Below are 12,217 nucleotides of genomic sequence, written 5' to 3'. Positions count from 1 at the left end.
TTCAAGTTCCAGGGGAGTGCGCTAATAACAAAGCTCTCTGTCACCCAGTTAAGATTCCTGGGTTGTTAGGTATTATTCTGTGCACCTACGCCTCTTGCAGAAGCACTGCTGCAAGAAACCCATTCTCTATTGTTTTGATTTTTAAGGCATTTAGGAGCTTATTTTCTGGAGGAACTAAGAAAGAGTGAGCAAGCAGCTAACTGGAGAAAACCAAACAAACAAAACCAAGAGTAAAACCAACTGGAGGATAGGCTCCGACTCCTTATAGGTGCATTCAAGGCATTACAAACAGGAGATTGGCCAGGCTGGTCCACCTAGTCCAAGACCAGAAGCAGACATGTCAGAAAGCACAGGAGCACAGAGAGGAGGCAATTCTTCCTCCTAGTATCCTTCAACTTTCAGCCATTTTCACTGAAGGGACATTCTGAACTAGAGGTGTTCACTTATCTAGTAGGATTCGATGAATTTCTTCACGGTTACTTTGCCTAGGTTCCCCTTGAACTCGGGTCCACACCTGCTATCCACGAGGTGCAGTGGCAATGGGATATATTGTATTTCATTTTCAAGTCTACTGTAAACTTTTAGCACAAGGGTGAATGTGTAATTACAGAAGATATAAACTGTAGAGCAAGCCCCCAGTGGTCAACTTGGTAACAATTCTGACTGGAGGTAAGAAGGGCTGGGAGCAAGAGTGCATTTTGGCAGTGAAAAGAGTTGCACTGTGTCTCTCTCCTGGACACAGATGATTGCTGATGACTAGGAAAGAAAGAATCAATTGTGTACAGAATTTTTATGGTGGGAAAAACTTTGTTCTCTCCAGACTTTGGAGCTTTGTTTTATAAGCACTCTAATACCATTATTCTATCTGCAGCGTGGTCAAAATGCATTACTTAAATTTTAACAACATTGTGTATTATTAAACCTCAACATTGGAGGCATGATTTTTAAGAAGTCTACATAAATAAGTTAACATAACCCTAAGGTCTTAGTGACATCACAGTTTTCTATAGGGCCACATCAGGAATTTTAGTGTCATTTTGGAAATACCAGTTGTTTCCTTTTTATTTCACAAAAATAAGTAACTTGGATAAAAATTAACAGCCATGCATTAAAAAAACCCCAACAAACACAAACCACCCACAAAAAACCCCAACAAAACAAACCCAAAACCCTGAACTTTTTAAGTAAAAGTTATGATTCTAACCCAAGAATTAAAAGCATTTTTCTATCCTATTTATGGTAAAGCCACTGAACCACCTGCCTTTGATGTTACGCTTTGAGGGCAGGTGCCCCTGTCCATGGGAAGGGATTGGAACTAGATGATCTTTAAGGTCCCTTTCAACCCCAAACCATTCTATGATTTGTTGATTTAGTAATTAGAGAACACACACACATGACAGAGTTTTTACCTTCAATATCCTGGTTGTCTACGAAAGGCGCTGGTCCCCATATTCTAACAGTGCCATCGTCAGAGGCGCTGGCCATCATGGATGGAATCTGCGGGTTCCAGCTCACACAATTAACAGTACGTGTGTGCCCTGTCAGCTCCGCAATGGGCAGCTCGCTACGTTTGTGCCAAATATATACTTTGTGATCTAAATAAAGCACAGCAGGAAAGAAAAAGAAAACAAAACAGAATGAGAATCATTGTTCTGCACAGACTGATTTGTCGTATCAAGTAGCACTTCCACACAAGCTCTCAACAACTAAGAAACAGCCACTGATGTTGTAAACCCCATGTCTAAAACCCACATCTACTGAACGTGCAATAGCACTAACAAAAATCTTCTTCTAAAAGTGATCACAAGAATATGGGGTAAAGCTCTCCTATTAAGACACACGATCCCTTTTAACACCTGCAAATCTATTGCACTTGGTATTTGAAAAACACTTGGCTACAATGCAAATATGCCAATACATGGCTAAAGAAAACAAGCTACTCTAAGGATATGAAGTTGTATCCTTCTTCAAAAGGATGTCTTGCATATTATTCCCCATCTCCCCTAAGCAACAGTATTTACATGCATTATAAAGTCATGAGTACTAAGGCAGAACATTTACAACCACCACCTACTGATGAGCACTAGGTAAGAACACAGCTCTATAGCTTATGAAATACATCTTGATACTAAAAACCAAAAACATTTCAGTGAAAGGGCAAACAGAGCAAATGGTGGAGGATAACAAAGCCTAATGTCTCAAATTGTGAGCCATGACTGTATTTGACAGCAATTAATTCTTGTATAGTAAAGCTATTAATTTGTATATATTGAAGTAGATGAAGTAATCTTATTTTGTGATAGGAAGCTTTTAATTACTTCTAGCGATATGCTGGGAATAGAATGATATTTGGTCAGACACTCCACTGCAGTTTTTAGAGAAGTGTTACTGCTTTATCATCAACCATATTTTAGAATAAATGATTAAAGGTGGTTTGGTCATTCGCTGTCATTCCCCTTCTCCCTCTGCCCCAACTGTAGAATAGCCTGTGAGTTGACCTCTAGGAATGTCTTTGGAATATTCCAAATGGATATATACAAACTAAACAAGTATGTGTTACTGGTGTTACACAAAAGTCTAGTATTTTGGTCTAGCACATCAAATGGAAGTATTTTCAGCTATTTGAAAGGTTTTAATGTAGATGTCATTCTGAAGGCTTAGCAAACAAACCAGTCTTCGTCTATTCCTCCTCCTCCCAACCCCTTACAAAACAAACTTGCCCTCTGACCTACCTGCTAGAATAGCATCATGGAAGCCTGTGGTAACTCTATTGCCTTTTGCTGAATCAGCTCATTTGAGTATACCACCTTTACATATACTTGTACTGATGCAAATGTTCTGGTTGTGTTTACATTCCACTTACAATTTCAAGAGACTACATATCCACACTATTCATCAAACACCACAATTCACTCTCTGCTTAGACACTTAGACACACAAGCCTCTGCTGTCTGTGAGAATCAAAGCCTAAACACAAACCAGTAGTTTGGTGCTTGTCACAATGCCTGTATTTTGTTTTGGAAAAAACAAGATCACTAGATTAAAGCAGCAATTTCCCTTTCAGAAAGAGACCTCCATTTTCTTCCTATTGATGCAAGTGTTAGAAAAAAGCCCACCTAGCTGACAACATACCTTAAGAGGTTAGGAAAATTTAATCAATCTATTACCTTTTTTTAACAGGCTATGACAATGCAATCTTACTCTTGTTTTGCTTGTTTCTTAAAATACATCCATGTTCTCAGTAGCCACACTTGCAACAATTCAGTGCAAAGCAACAGCAGCTTCGGACAGTCCAAATCTAGAGTGCCATCCATTTCAACTACTGCTCAGTAGTTTTTAGACAATGAAGATGATAAAGATGGGAAAAAAGGACTGGTGCATTGTAGTACTCACATATACACATGCACATCTGTATGGCTCAACAGAAACTCTGAACTTTTGGATCTCAAACCAAGAACCAAGACTGGAGGTGCTGCCCTTCAGTCATATTCCTCTGGGTCAGGCCAGAGAGTGAAATACAGGTTTATTTTAGACATACTACTATCCTTCCCTGGAAAATATCAAGTCAGTATCCTACCCAACCTTATTTCCTCACAGTTTCTTAGCCCCTCTATAGGCTTGAATCTTAAGAGACCTCCATGGGCAGTGATGGCACTACATCAGTGACAGAATTGAACCAATTCCAGATATAAACTATTAACTAATTTCTGTTGTTACCACAGACAGTTGAATAAAAGCAAACCACAAAGCATTTGATCACCAAGAAACCCTACCAGACTATGTCAACAACTGCTTAATTTGAGACTACTCTGTTCATGATTAAGAGAGTGACTCTACTGAAATTAAAATAACCTCACCACACCTATATCCTCATCAGGCAAATGAAGCTGTTACTCCCCAGAAGTACTTTTGATCCAAACTATAAGCTTAAGCATAATACCACAAAACCAAAAAGCCTCAAGAACACCCCACCTACTTCTAATTAAAACTGTGCAGATGCTTTGCTTCAGAGGAGCAACACAAAAGAGTCATTAATGCTTTCTACCACCACCATCCTCTCAGAAGATTCTGCTAGCACACAATTATTTCTTCAAGTATGCCACAATCCCAGTGCTCCTGAAACTTATTTAATGAACCAGTTTGCTTGCTTTCATAGATGACAGTTGCTAACATCATCATCATCATTATAAAAGTGAGGTATAGGAAGGATACAGTGTTCCAGTTTTCTGCACAAAGGGGAATGATGTTACCTTCGCTGCCACTCGCGATGAAATCTTCATTATGACCACCAAAACATGAGTGAATTGTGTAAAATCCTTGTGTAACACCTTGATACTTTCTCACTAAAACTCTGTCTTGTAAGTCCCATAAGTGAACTCCCTGGGAATAAGCAGCATAAAAAATGTTATTTCACCATTAAACATTATTCATTGCATTCTTTTGAAAAACTAAGAAAATCAAACATAGTGGAAGTACATTTCTTTAGCCAACCGTTACTAGATCAAGCGGGTAAAAACACACCACATTACTAGATTAAAATTCCAGTCTGTGGTCCCTTTTGTTCTGAAAGCTCCTATTCTTACCCACAGTTCCAAAAGCAGAAATAAGTAACATCTAATTCTCACACCCCCAGACATGTCAACCTACCACAATTCTTGCTGTACCTGGGCTTCTCAGAGCAATAGCCAGATATTAACATTTAATAGTACATATTTCATAGTAGGAAGCTGCTGCCTATAAATCAGACAAAAAATAAAGTCTCAAGAATAAGACTGCCTTCTTGTCAGAAAACACCATGCTATACTTCAAAAAACAGCTGGCTAACATAAAACATTCCAATTCACATCAAGGTAGCAGTTGCAAGCAAATGTATTTGCATTTCCATTTATCATCACCAACTCACCTGAGTTGCTACATTTAACAAAGCTAAACGGCCATTTTTTGAAATAGTAAATGACATAATAGGGTGATCTTCTTGTACTCTGAAATTGTAAGACACAGTGTTAAGAGCATACTTAAATAATGATGCAACACCAAGACAAAAGGCATATCCTGTCTCTGCTGTATTATCAGGGATCGAGTTCCGAATTTGAAATTAGCTGTGTCTCTCTGTCAATGCAAGCCAGGTTTGCAATAGCTTGCCCATACTTATGACAAATCCCAAGACCAAAAAGATCTTTAGACCTCAAATTCAACTCCTAACTCCAAGGCAGGATCTACTAAAATATATCAGGAATTGAAATGCCAACTCTTGATGACAGAAACATCAAAACATCCACTAGAAACCTACTCCAGCGCTTACAAAGTTATTTCCGATACTTGACTAAGGCTTCTTGCAGCAACTGGAACTCACTAGTTCTTGTCCCATGTTATCCTTGTTATCTTGCAATAGTGAGAGCATTTTAATAACATATCTCCCACCCTTCCCCAATCATTTTCTTCTAACCCTAAGAACCAGGAATTCAAAACCAAAGAAAAAGGTACTTACATGTTCCTGTCTGTAAGATCCTCAAAGTTATAACCCCGAATTCGCTGGTGAGTGTCCGACGCTAGAACAGTTTTCCCATCACTCAAGCACCAAAGGCATTGCACTCTCACCCCTTCCCAGGAGTCAAGGAGATTACCGTCTAAATCCTGATCAGAAGAGAGGTAAAAACACAAAGTTTGAATTGTTAGTCTCAGATTTCTAAGGAGTTGACACACAAGTATCTTTTTCACTTCCTGTTCAGATAATTGCTACAGAAAGCAATCTTACCCTGCGAAAGGGGGGACTTAATGAATTAGGACCTGGCTGTCTTAACTGAGGGCTTTTGTAGGTATGCGTCCTGGAGAACTGAGAACCCCTTTTGTCACTTACTTTCTTGCACGTGGCACGTGCAATCCGTGTCACGTCACAGAGCTCACCCTTGCGGTGAGTGAGGCTTGCATACTGCACTGTTATTCTGGGCAGCAGTTCAGGTGACTGTGGATCACCTCCCAAATATCAACACTAGGCAAGTAATGAGGGTTTCAAATTTTCTATTTACATTAAGCAAAGACAGCATGTAAAATCCAAGACAGACACTCAAAATTCCGTAGAATAAGCAACATTTGGGGACAAAGGCACTATTTTTTATTTGTGTATCTTCTAAAGCAGCTAAAAAAACCCCACCTCCCAGCCCACAAATCCTCCTTTAAGCAGACAAAAGATGCTTGAACCCTTCTAACTGCTACATACAGAAGCGCTGCTGAAATACGGGCAATAATGTATTGCTTCCTTGAATTAAAGGATGAGAAGTTTTAGCGTATGCACATGAAAAACAGAAATGGAAAAACATGAATCTCAGATTTGACTGTGACAAAACTTTCATTTCTTGCTTCGTTTTCAATGGGACAGATGCAGAGAACTTACACACTGATAGAACTGCCCACGCTGACCTCCTGTTACAAAACGCTTCCCATCAGGATTCCAGGCCACACTCGTTAAACTGTCTTCATGAGACTGGCTCATCTTTGTCCTCAGCTCCCCAGTCTGGAAAATAATAAATGACAGCAAGGCCTTACACCAGAACCCTTTCCCAAAAAAGAGCATTGATAATTTTATCTAACATGCATTCTGTTTGGAAGTGCCCATGTCAACACGTTATTAAAAAGCAAAACAAATAACGCAATAAAAAGGCAGAAGTACTTCAGCATCTCCAGTGACCCTGGGCTTGATTTGGGACAATTTCTTTTTTCCCCTCAAATAGATTGGCTACATGGTGTCTCACAAAACTGGAAGATTATGAGTAAAGGGAAGAATTAAGAGAAGCTGGAAGAGCACTAAGAGAAGCAATATGAAATGGAAAGAAAAACAAAACCAAAAATAACCAAACCCCAAAAAACCCCAAATGAACACATAAAGCAACAAGGAGGAAGGAGGAGATTAGAAGAAAACAGATGACAAAATACATTTTAGGAAAAAGCTGGGAGTATCAAGAGTATTTAGAACATTTTCCTCCCTGAGCTGCATCTCTCTATGCCAAAATGTAGCTTTCATCCCTAGTTTATAATGCTACTGGTTTACAAGACAGAGCACCAATGAGCAGCTTACCATTGTCAAAACAGTAAGGGCTTCTCCCTATTCCCCCCTGTCAGCTCTAGTGCTCTTCACTGAGCCAATTTAGTCAAACAGAAGAAACTTATTCCAAGGGTGAAAAAAGGGAACATTTTTGTTTCAGGAAACAAATTAGTTCAGAGTCCAAGGCAGCACAAGAAAGACTACGCAGCCTGCAACTGAGGCAGGGGAAGCTTTTATATCAACCGAAGTGCCCGTATTAATCAACAGCAGAAAAGGATTTTCAAATTCATGGAGGAAATGGCAAAATGCCCTAGTGCCTGACTGAAAGATGAAGTCCTGCTATCATAAATTTAAGCCTCTGCGGATCTTCCACTAACATCCCTGGGAGGGTTACACAAAGTAAAAATACCTTGTATCTTTTACTTTTGCTACTTGTTAAAATCTTTAATGAGCACTTGCTCCCTTTAGATGATAATTCTGTTCTGTTTCTCTTAATTTACTGATCTCTTCAGTAGCTCTCCAAGTCCTATGGATTTATGCCATCCCTCTTCAGAAGTCATCAGTAACCAGATACACCTGAACTGCTGCACAGTCCAGGCACTTAGACTTGAACTCTAATTTCAGTTCTGTACAAACTGAGTACATAATTTGTAGACTGCTACAGTAATGTTTTTAAAGTTGAGGGGGTGGGAGGTGTGATCAGTGTGTCTTCTTTACACTGGCACGTCTGCAGAACATGTCTGTAGAAATTATTTCTTTCATGTTTAACATGAGATTTAGATATTAAAATGTATCTAAATAGGTTTTAGTATCTAAATATTAAACAAAAAACAGTAGGCTGAACACAGAGTTACTTTTTTTACTCTTCGTCACCACTTACTTGTACATTCCAGAGCCAAAGCTCAGAACAATCATCTGGGCCACAGGCAACAAGATAGTTGTCATCTGGACTCCAAGCAATATAAGAGACACCATACGCGTGACCTTCTAACGTCTTAAGTAGTTTTAGCTGGTGAGTATCCTGAAACAAGAGGGATTCTGTTGAGACAATGGAAATGAACTCCTACTAGATTTCACATACACAGCATGTCCAAATACAGAAGAGCAACTGCATTTTACAAGGCATATAAATATGTTCTTACTGGAAAAGCACTTGCTAGTTTACAGTACTCTGTAAACTATAAAAAGAAAACCTCCAAGTTTCAATACACAAAACAGGAACGCTTCTGGTGTTTTGTTCTAATCTTTTGTGATTCTGATTGTGGAACTCAAAATATATAGAGAGTTGTACATTACATGACACTACAGAAGTCTTCTTAAGTGTAAAGTCTCTCTACATCTATTGGATTACAGAACTACTGATATCCGTATTTTACAGAATTAAGTTACTTTCTTAAAATTAAAGACATGCTGGAAGCCTGTTATGGTTAAACAGAGAACCAAAACCTTCATGTACACCAAGAAGGAAAAACCTCCAAGTGCCAATGTTTTTATAAACTTGAGTGTATCTTGCGTGTGCTGCTCAAGAAAGATTTACAGAAAGATATTTTTAAAAGCTTCCTCGAGAGGTGTTCTTATTTCAGAAGTGTTGCCTACAGCAAGCTGTTGCATCTTTTCTGCCAGACTTAGTCAATGAAGCATACTTTGCTCACGCAGAGCATCTTGTATCACCTTTTATGCTACAACTGCTGCCTCATCACAGGAACTTGGACTTTCAAGCACCTCATCAAAAAAAAACAGTGCAGCTAAGATACTTTAAACAACCATACACTGGCTTCCTAAATACAGAAACATGCTTCAATATTATGTTAGCACTGACTCTTAACACCACCACAGATACACATTAAGTAGAACCGAGCTCATTAAACTGTTGAATTTTGTCAAGCTACTTGGAAAAGGGCAAATGGATTTCTCCCCCCCTTTTTTTCTGTACGGGGATGTTTATACCTCCTCTTCAAAAACAGTGACTTGTTTGAAATCTAGCTTCTCAAATTGTCCCTTCTCTTTGTTTTAGTATTAATCAGCAGAGTACCTCTTGATTCTAAAGAGAAACAACATGGTCAACAGAAGAAGAGTGACACAAAGGACCGTTTCTTAGGACCAGCTACAAGGGATTTGGCGAGTCTCAGCCAGCCTGCAGCTTTGATGGTCCTGTTGGCTAAAAAACCTGAATTCCTCAAAAGAAAGTGGGCTAGGAATGATCTTCAAAGCACAGAGAAAGAGGGGCAAACAAATGGACCTCCTGAAGGCCCCTTTTCCATTCTAATTGCTATTCCTGGTCTGTATTCAACACTGCTGTGTCTACAGCTAAACTAATCTGTAAGGAAACTGAGTCATGTGTGACATCATCTCACATCCTGCAGCTTGCCTGTAACTTACATATTTCTTTTCACATCAGAATTAAAGCAGCCCATCACTTCTGCATCACATTTGAGACTCATGAGGAGCAAGATACATGCGATATTCCTCTTCTATTGACAGGACTCTGTGGCTGTTACGCTCTCTCATGCTGTGCCCGTATTTCCCTCCAAATACAGCAAAACTGCTATACTATGTTTTGCTCCAAACTAACAGTCAACGGTATTTCAGGAAAACGGCCCCAAATTTAGTCAATCTGCTTCCCACCCACCACCAAAAGAAATCTCAACACTTCTATCTCTTACATATAGCTTCCCACATTTTTGATATGTAGAAAAACCCTACAACTATTCAGGTATCAACTTAAGTTTGCAGTAGTTGGTCTTCTTCGCTGAAAAGCCAAAAACCTGTCAACAGTTTTTAGAAAGTGCAGAAAAAGAAGGTTTCTGTAAGGAACAAATTAAAGGAGAACTCCATCAAAGAAAACGCATGCCAGACAAGGTGATGCGCCTACTGTGATTATCTTCTGTGCAGTAGAGATTCTGCCACACGGTCAAATGTGTTCCACACACAAACCTAGTTCATTCAAGACATTATTTAATGCTGCTGAGTCTGCGTAAGGTATTTGAAAGGAATAAATGAAAATGGAAACAGAATCATGTGTTAAGACAGCTTATATATATAGCTGGGTCTTAGAAGAAAAATAAGAAATTCATGGCATGAAATGAAGAAAACACATGGAAGCTATTTCATTACACTTCAAGAGAGCTTACCGAAGAAAGGGAATAGTGAAAGATTCTCACGCACATGAAGTGTGTGTGGTAAAGAAATACTGTTCATTTAAAACAGTGTTCTCCCATCACTTGCCCAGACAGATTTGGATGGATGTTTCCCTGTCGTTTATATATGTGCGGATTAGAATTATTCTAGATTCCGAAAACCTTGAAAATCTGATTAAACTTATCATTCAAAAGGAAGTGAGACGCATGCTCTGGCAAATATAAAAACAAACCATTTGAGCTGTGACCTAATGTTATTCAGGTATCACCTCCCTGAAAGGGTTTAATTTTTCCTCCTTTTTCTTTTCTGGTACACAATACAGAACATAAAACTCTACAAAGCTACTTTCCCACTATTTTATTAGAGATTTTGTTCCTTTAGCAACCCTTGGTCAAAAGGGTTAGTCTAAACCATTCACAAAACATTTACTAGGTTTGGTTAACCAGATATTAGCTAACAAATCACTATAAAATGGGCTAATCAAGATGCTGAGTATTAAAACCCATCAGTATAAAAGGAAGTAAGCCTCTACAATCAAATGACAAATCAACAGTAAAAACATTTGATCCTTAATTTACTTAGAATTATTTTGTCTGTTAAAAGCCCCCAAATAAACAAAAAACAAAACCCCAAAACACCTCACCACAAAACCAGATCACTTCCTAACAGAAGTAATCTTATTACTCTATGCATCTGTTGGCCCTGAGCACCCTGACTCCAGTAACAAATCAACCACAACAGTTCTATCCTTGAAAAACCTATAGCACTTGCCATTAGTTCAGGGGCTACGTAACAACCGTGCACATGGAACAGGGGTTTAAGTTTGTCCATCTCCCTAACAGCAAAAAAAACTCAAATTATATGGCTTCCTAACCTGTAGTGGAAGAAAAGGATTAAGTTCAGCTCTCAAATCTTACTGAGAGCCAGTATGGAACAGCAGAGATCTTTCATCTTCCACTTAGCATACCACTTTGTGGTTGTATGGTTTAAAAACCTGTAAGAATCTTACTTCTGATAGTGTTTTACAAGCATTAACAACTTCATATATTGTGTGCATATATTCAAATTTATTCACAGTTTTCAATTGTTATGAAACATATGGACTTTCATATCAGTTCTACAATTAAAACAGTCTTAGATTCACCACTCAATCTTTTTGTTTATGTAAGAATAGATATGGGTAGGAAAGATAAATCTTGTAGCTGTAGGATATTTCATTAAGAGAAACAGTGCCATGTATTACCATCAAAATAGTTTGCAACTAAAACCACAGTTAGTGACGAAATGGATGGTTATACTTCCATATGTCAATGAATTCTGACCAGTGTTTAAATCTTCCGCTCAAGTCAAGGCCAACCTTAAAACAGCAACTCACATGAAGTGGTGTTATAACTGACACAACTTCTGTCAAGCACATATGCCATTTTACTACTCAGAAATAAATATATGGTGAAATAGATCAAGCTTTAAATCTAAGTGTAATAATAGTAAAAAGATAACTGAAAAGTGTTAGTCACATACATAGATCAGAAGTACTCTTAGTAAGAGAGTGACATAGAAGAGAGGTTCCTCACTGTCATGTTCCTCCCACTCTCGCTCAATGCTTTTCAAGGCCTTCAAGCTGAGAAGCTGCCATGGAGGGTACCAGCAGGCTCTACCCTGTGCTACTGGTTAGGGGCACATGGAGTTCCTGTTCCAAAGCAGGCAACAGTTCAAGCCTTACACTCAGGCATCAAGGGTCCTCCTTCACAAATTTAGACTGACCATGATCTTCAGTCTTTCACACCCCAGAGAAATACCTTGGCCAGCAGGCTACATGTTAGCCTGTCCTACAAAAATCAAACCATCCTAGCAAGAGAAACTGAAGAGGAAAGAAAGACAAATCATGCACATTTTAACACATTTCATACTTACTGGATCGACCTGCCATATAATAACAGTTGTGTCCTTAGATCCTGTTGCTAGTTTAGTGCCATCATTGGAGAATTTACAGAACCACACTTCATTACAGTGCTCCGTTAGTATCTGCTGTGTATAGCA

The 12,217-nt window shown here is 38.8% G+C and overlaps 1 protein-coding gene across 1 annotated transcript in view; it reads right to left on the bottom strand.

Annotated features, from left to right (window-relative positions):
* Nucleotides 1–1,369: 1,369 nt before the first annotated feature.
* Nucleotides 1,370–12,217, bottom strand: part of WDR26 (WD repeat domain 26) — a 24,495-nt gene continuing 13,647 nt past the window's right edge. Inside the window, 8 exon segments of the mRNA XM_010023251.1 lie at nucleotides 1,370–1,401; nucleotides 1,404–1,595; nucleotides 4,251–4,380; nucleotides 4,904–4,982; nucleotides 5,489–5,634; nucleotides 6,392–6,511; nucleotides 7,920–8,060; nucleotides 12,092–12,217. The exon segment at nucleotides 12,092–12,217 is cut by the window's right edge and continues 12 nt beyond it. Coding sequence (XP_010021553.1) covers nucleotides 1,370–1,401; nucleotides 1,404–1,595; nucleotides 4,251–4,380; nucleotides 4,904–4,982; nucleotides 5,489–5,634; nucleotides 6,392–6,511; nucleotides 7,920–8,060; nucleotides 12,092–12,217 — 966 coding nt within the window.

Source organism: Nestor notabilis, unplaced genomic scaffold (genome assembly GCF_000696875.1).
Source record: "Nestor notabilis isolate BGI_N333 unplaced genomic scaffold, ASM69687v1 scaffold16971, whole genome shotgun sequence".
NCBI classification, from domain to species: domain Eukaryota; kingdom Metazoa; phylum Chordata; class Aves; order Psittaciformes; family Psittacidae; genus Nestor; species Nestor notabilis.
The sequence above is the reverse complement of the archived record's forward strand: the minus strand, read 5'-3'. Positions and strand labels throughout refer to the sequence as shown.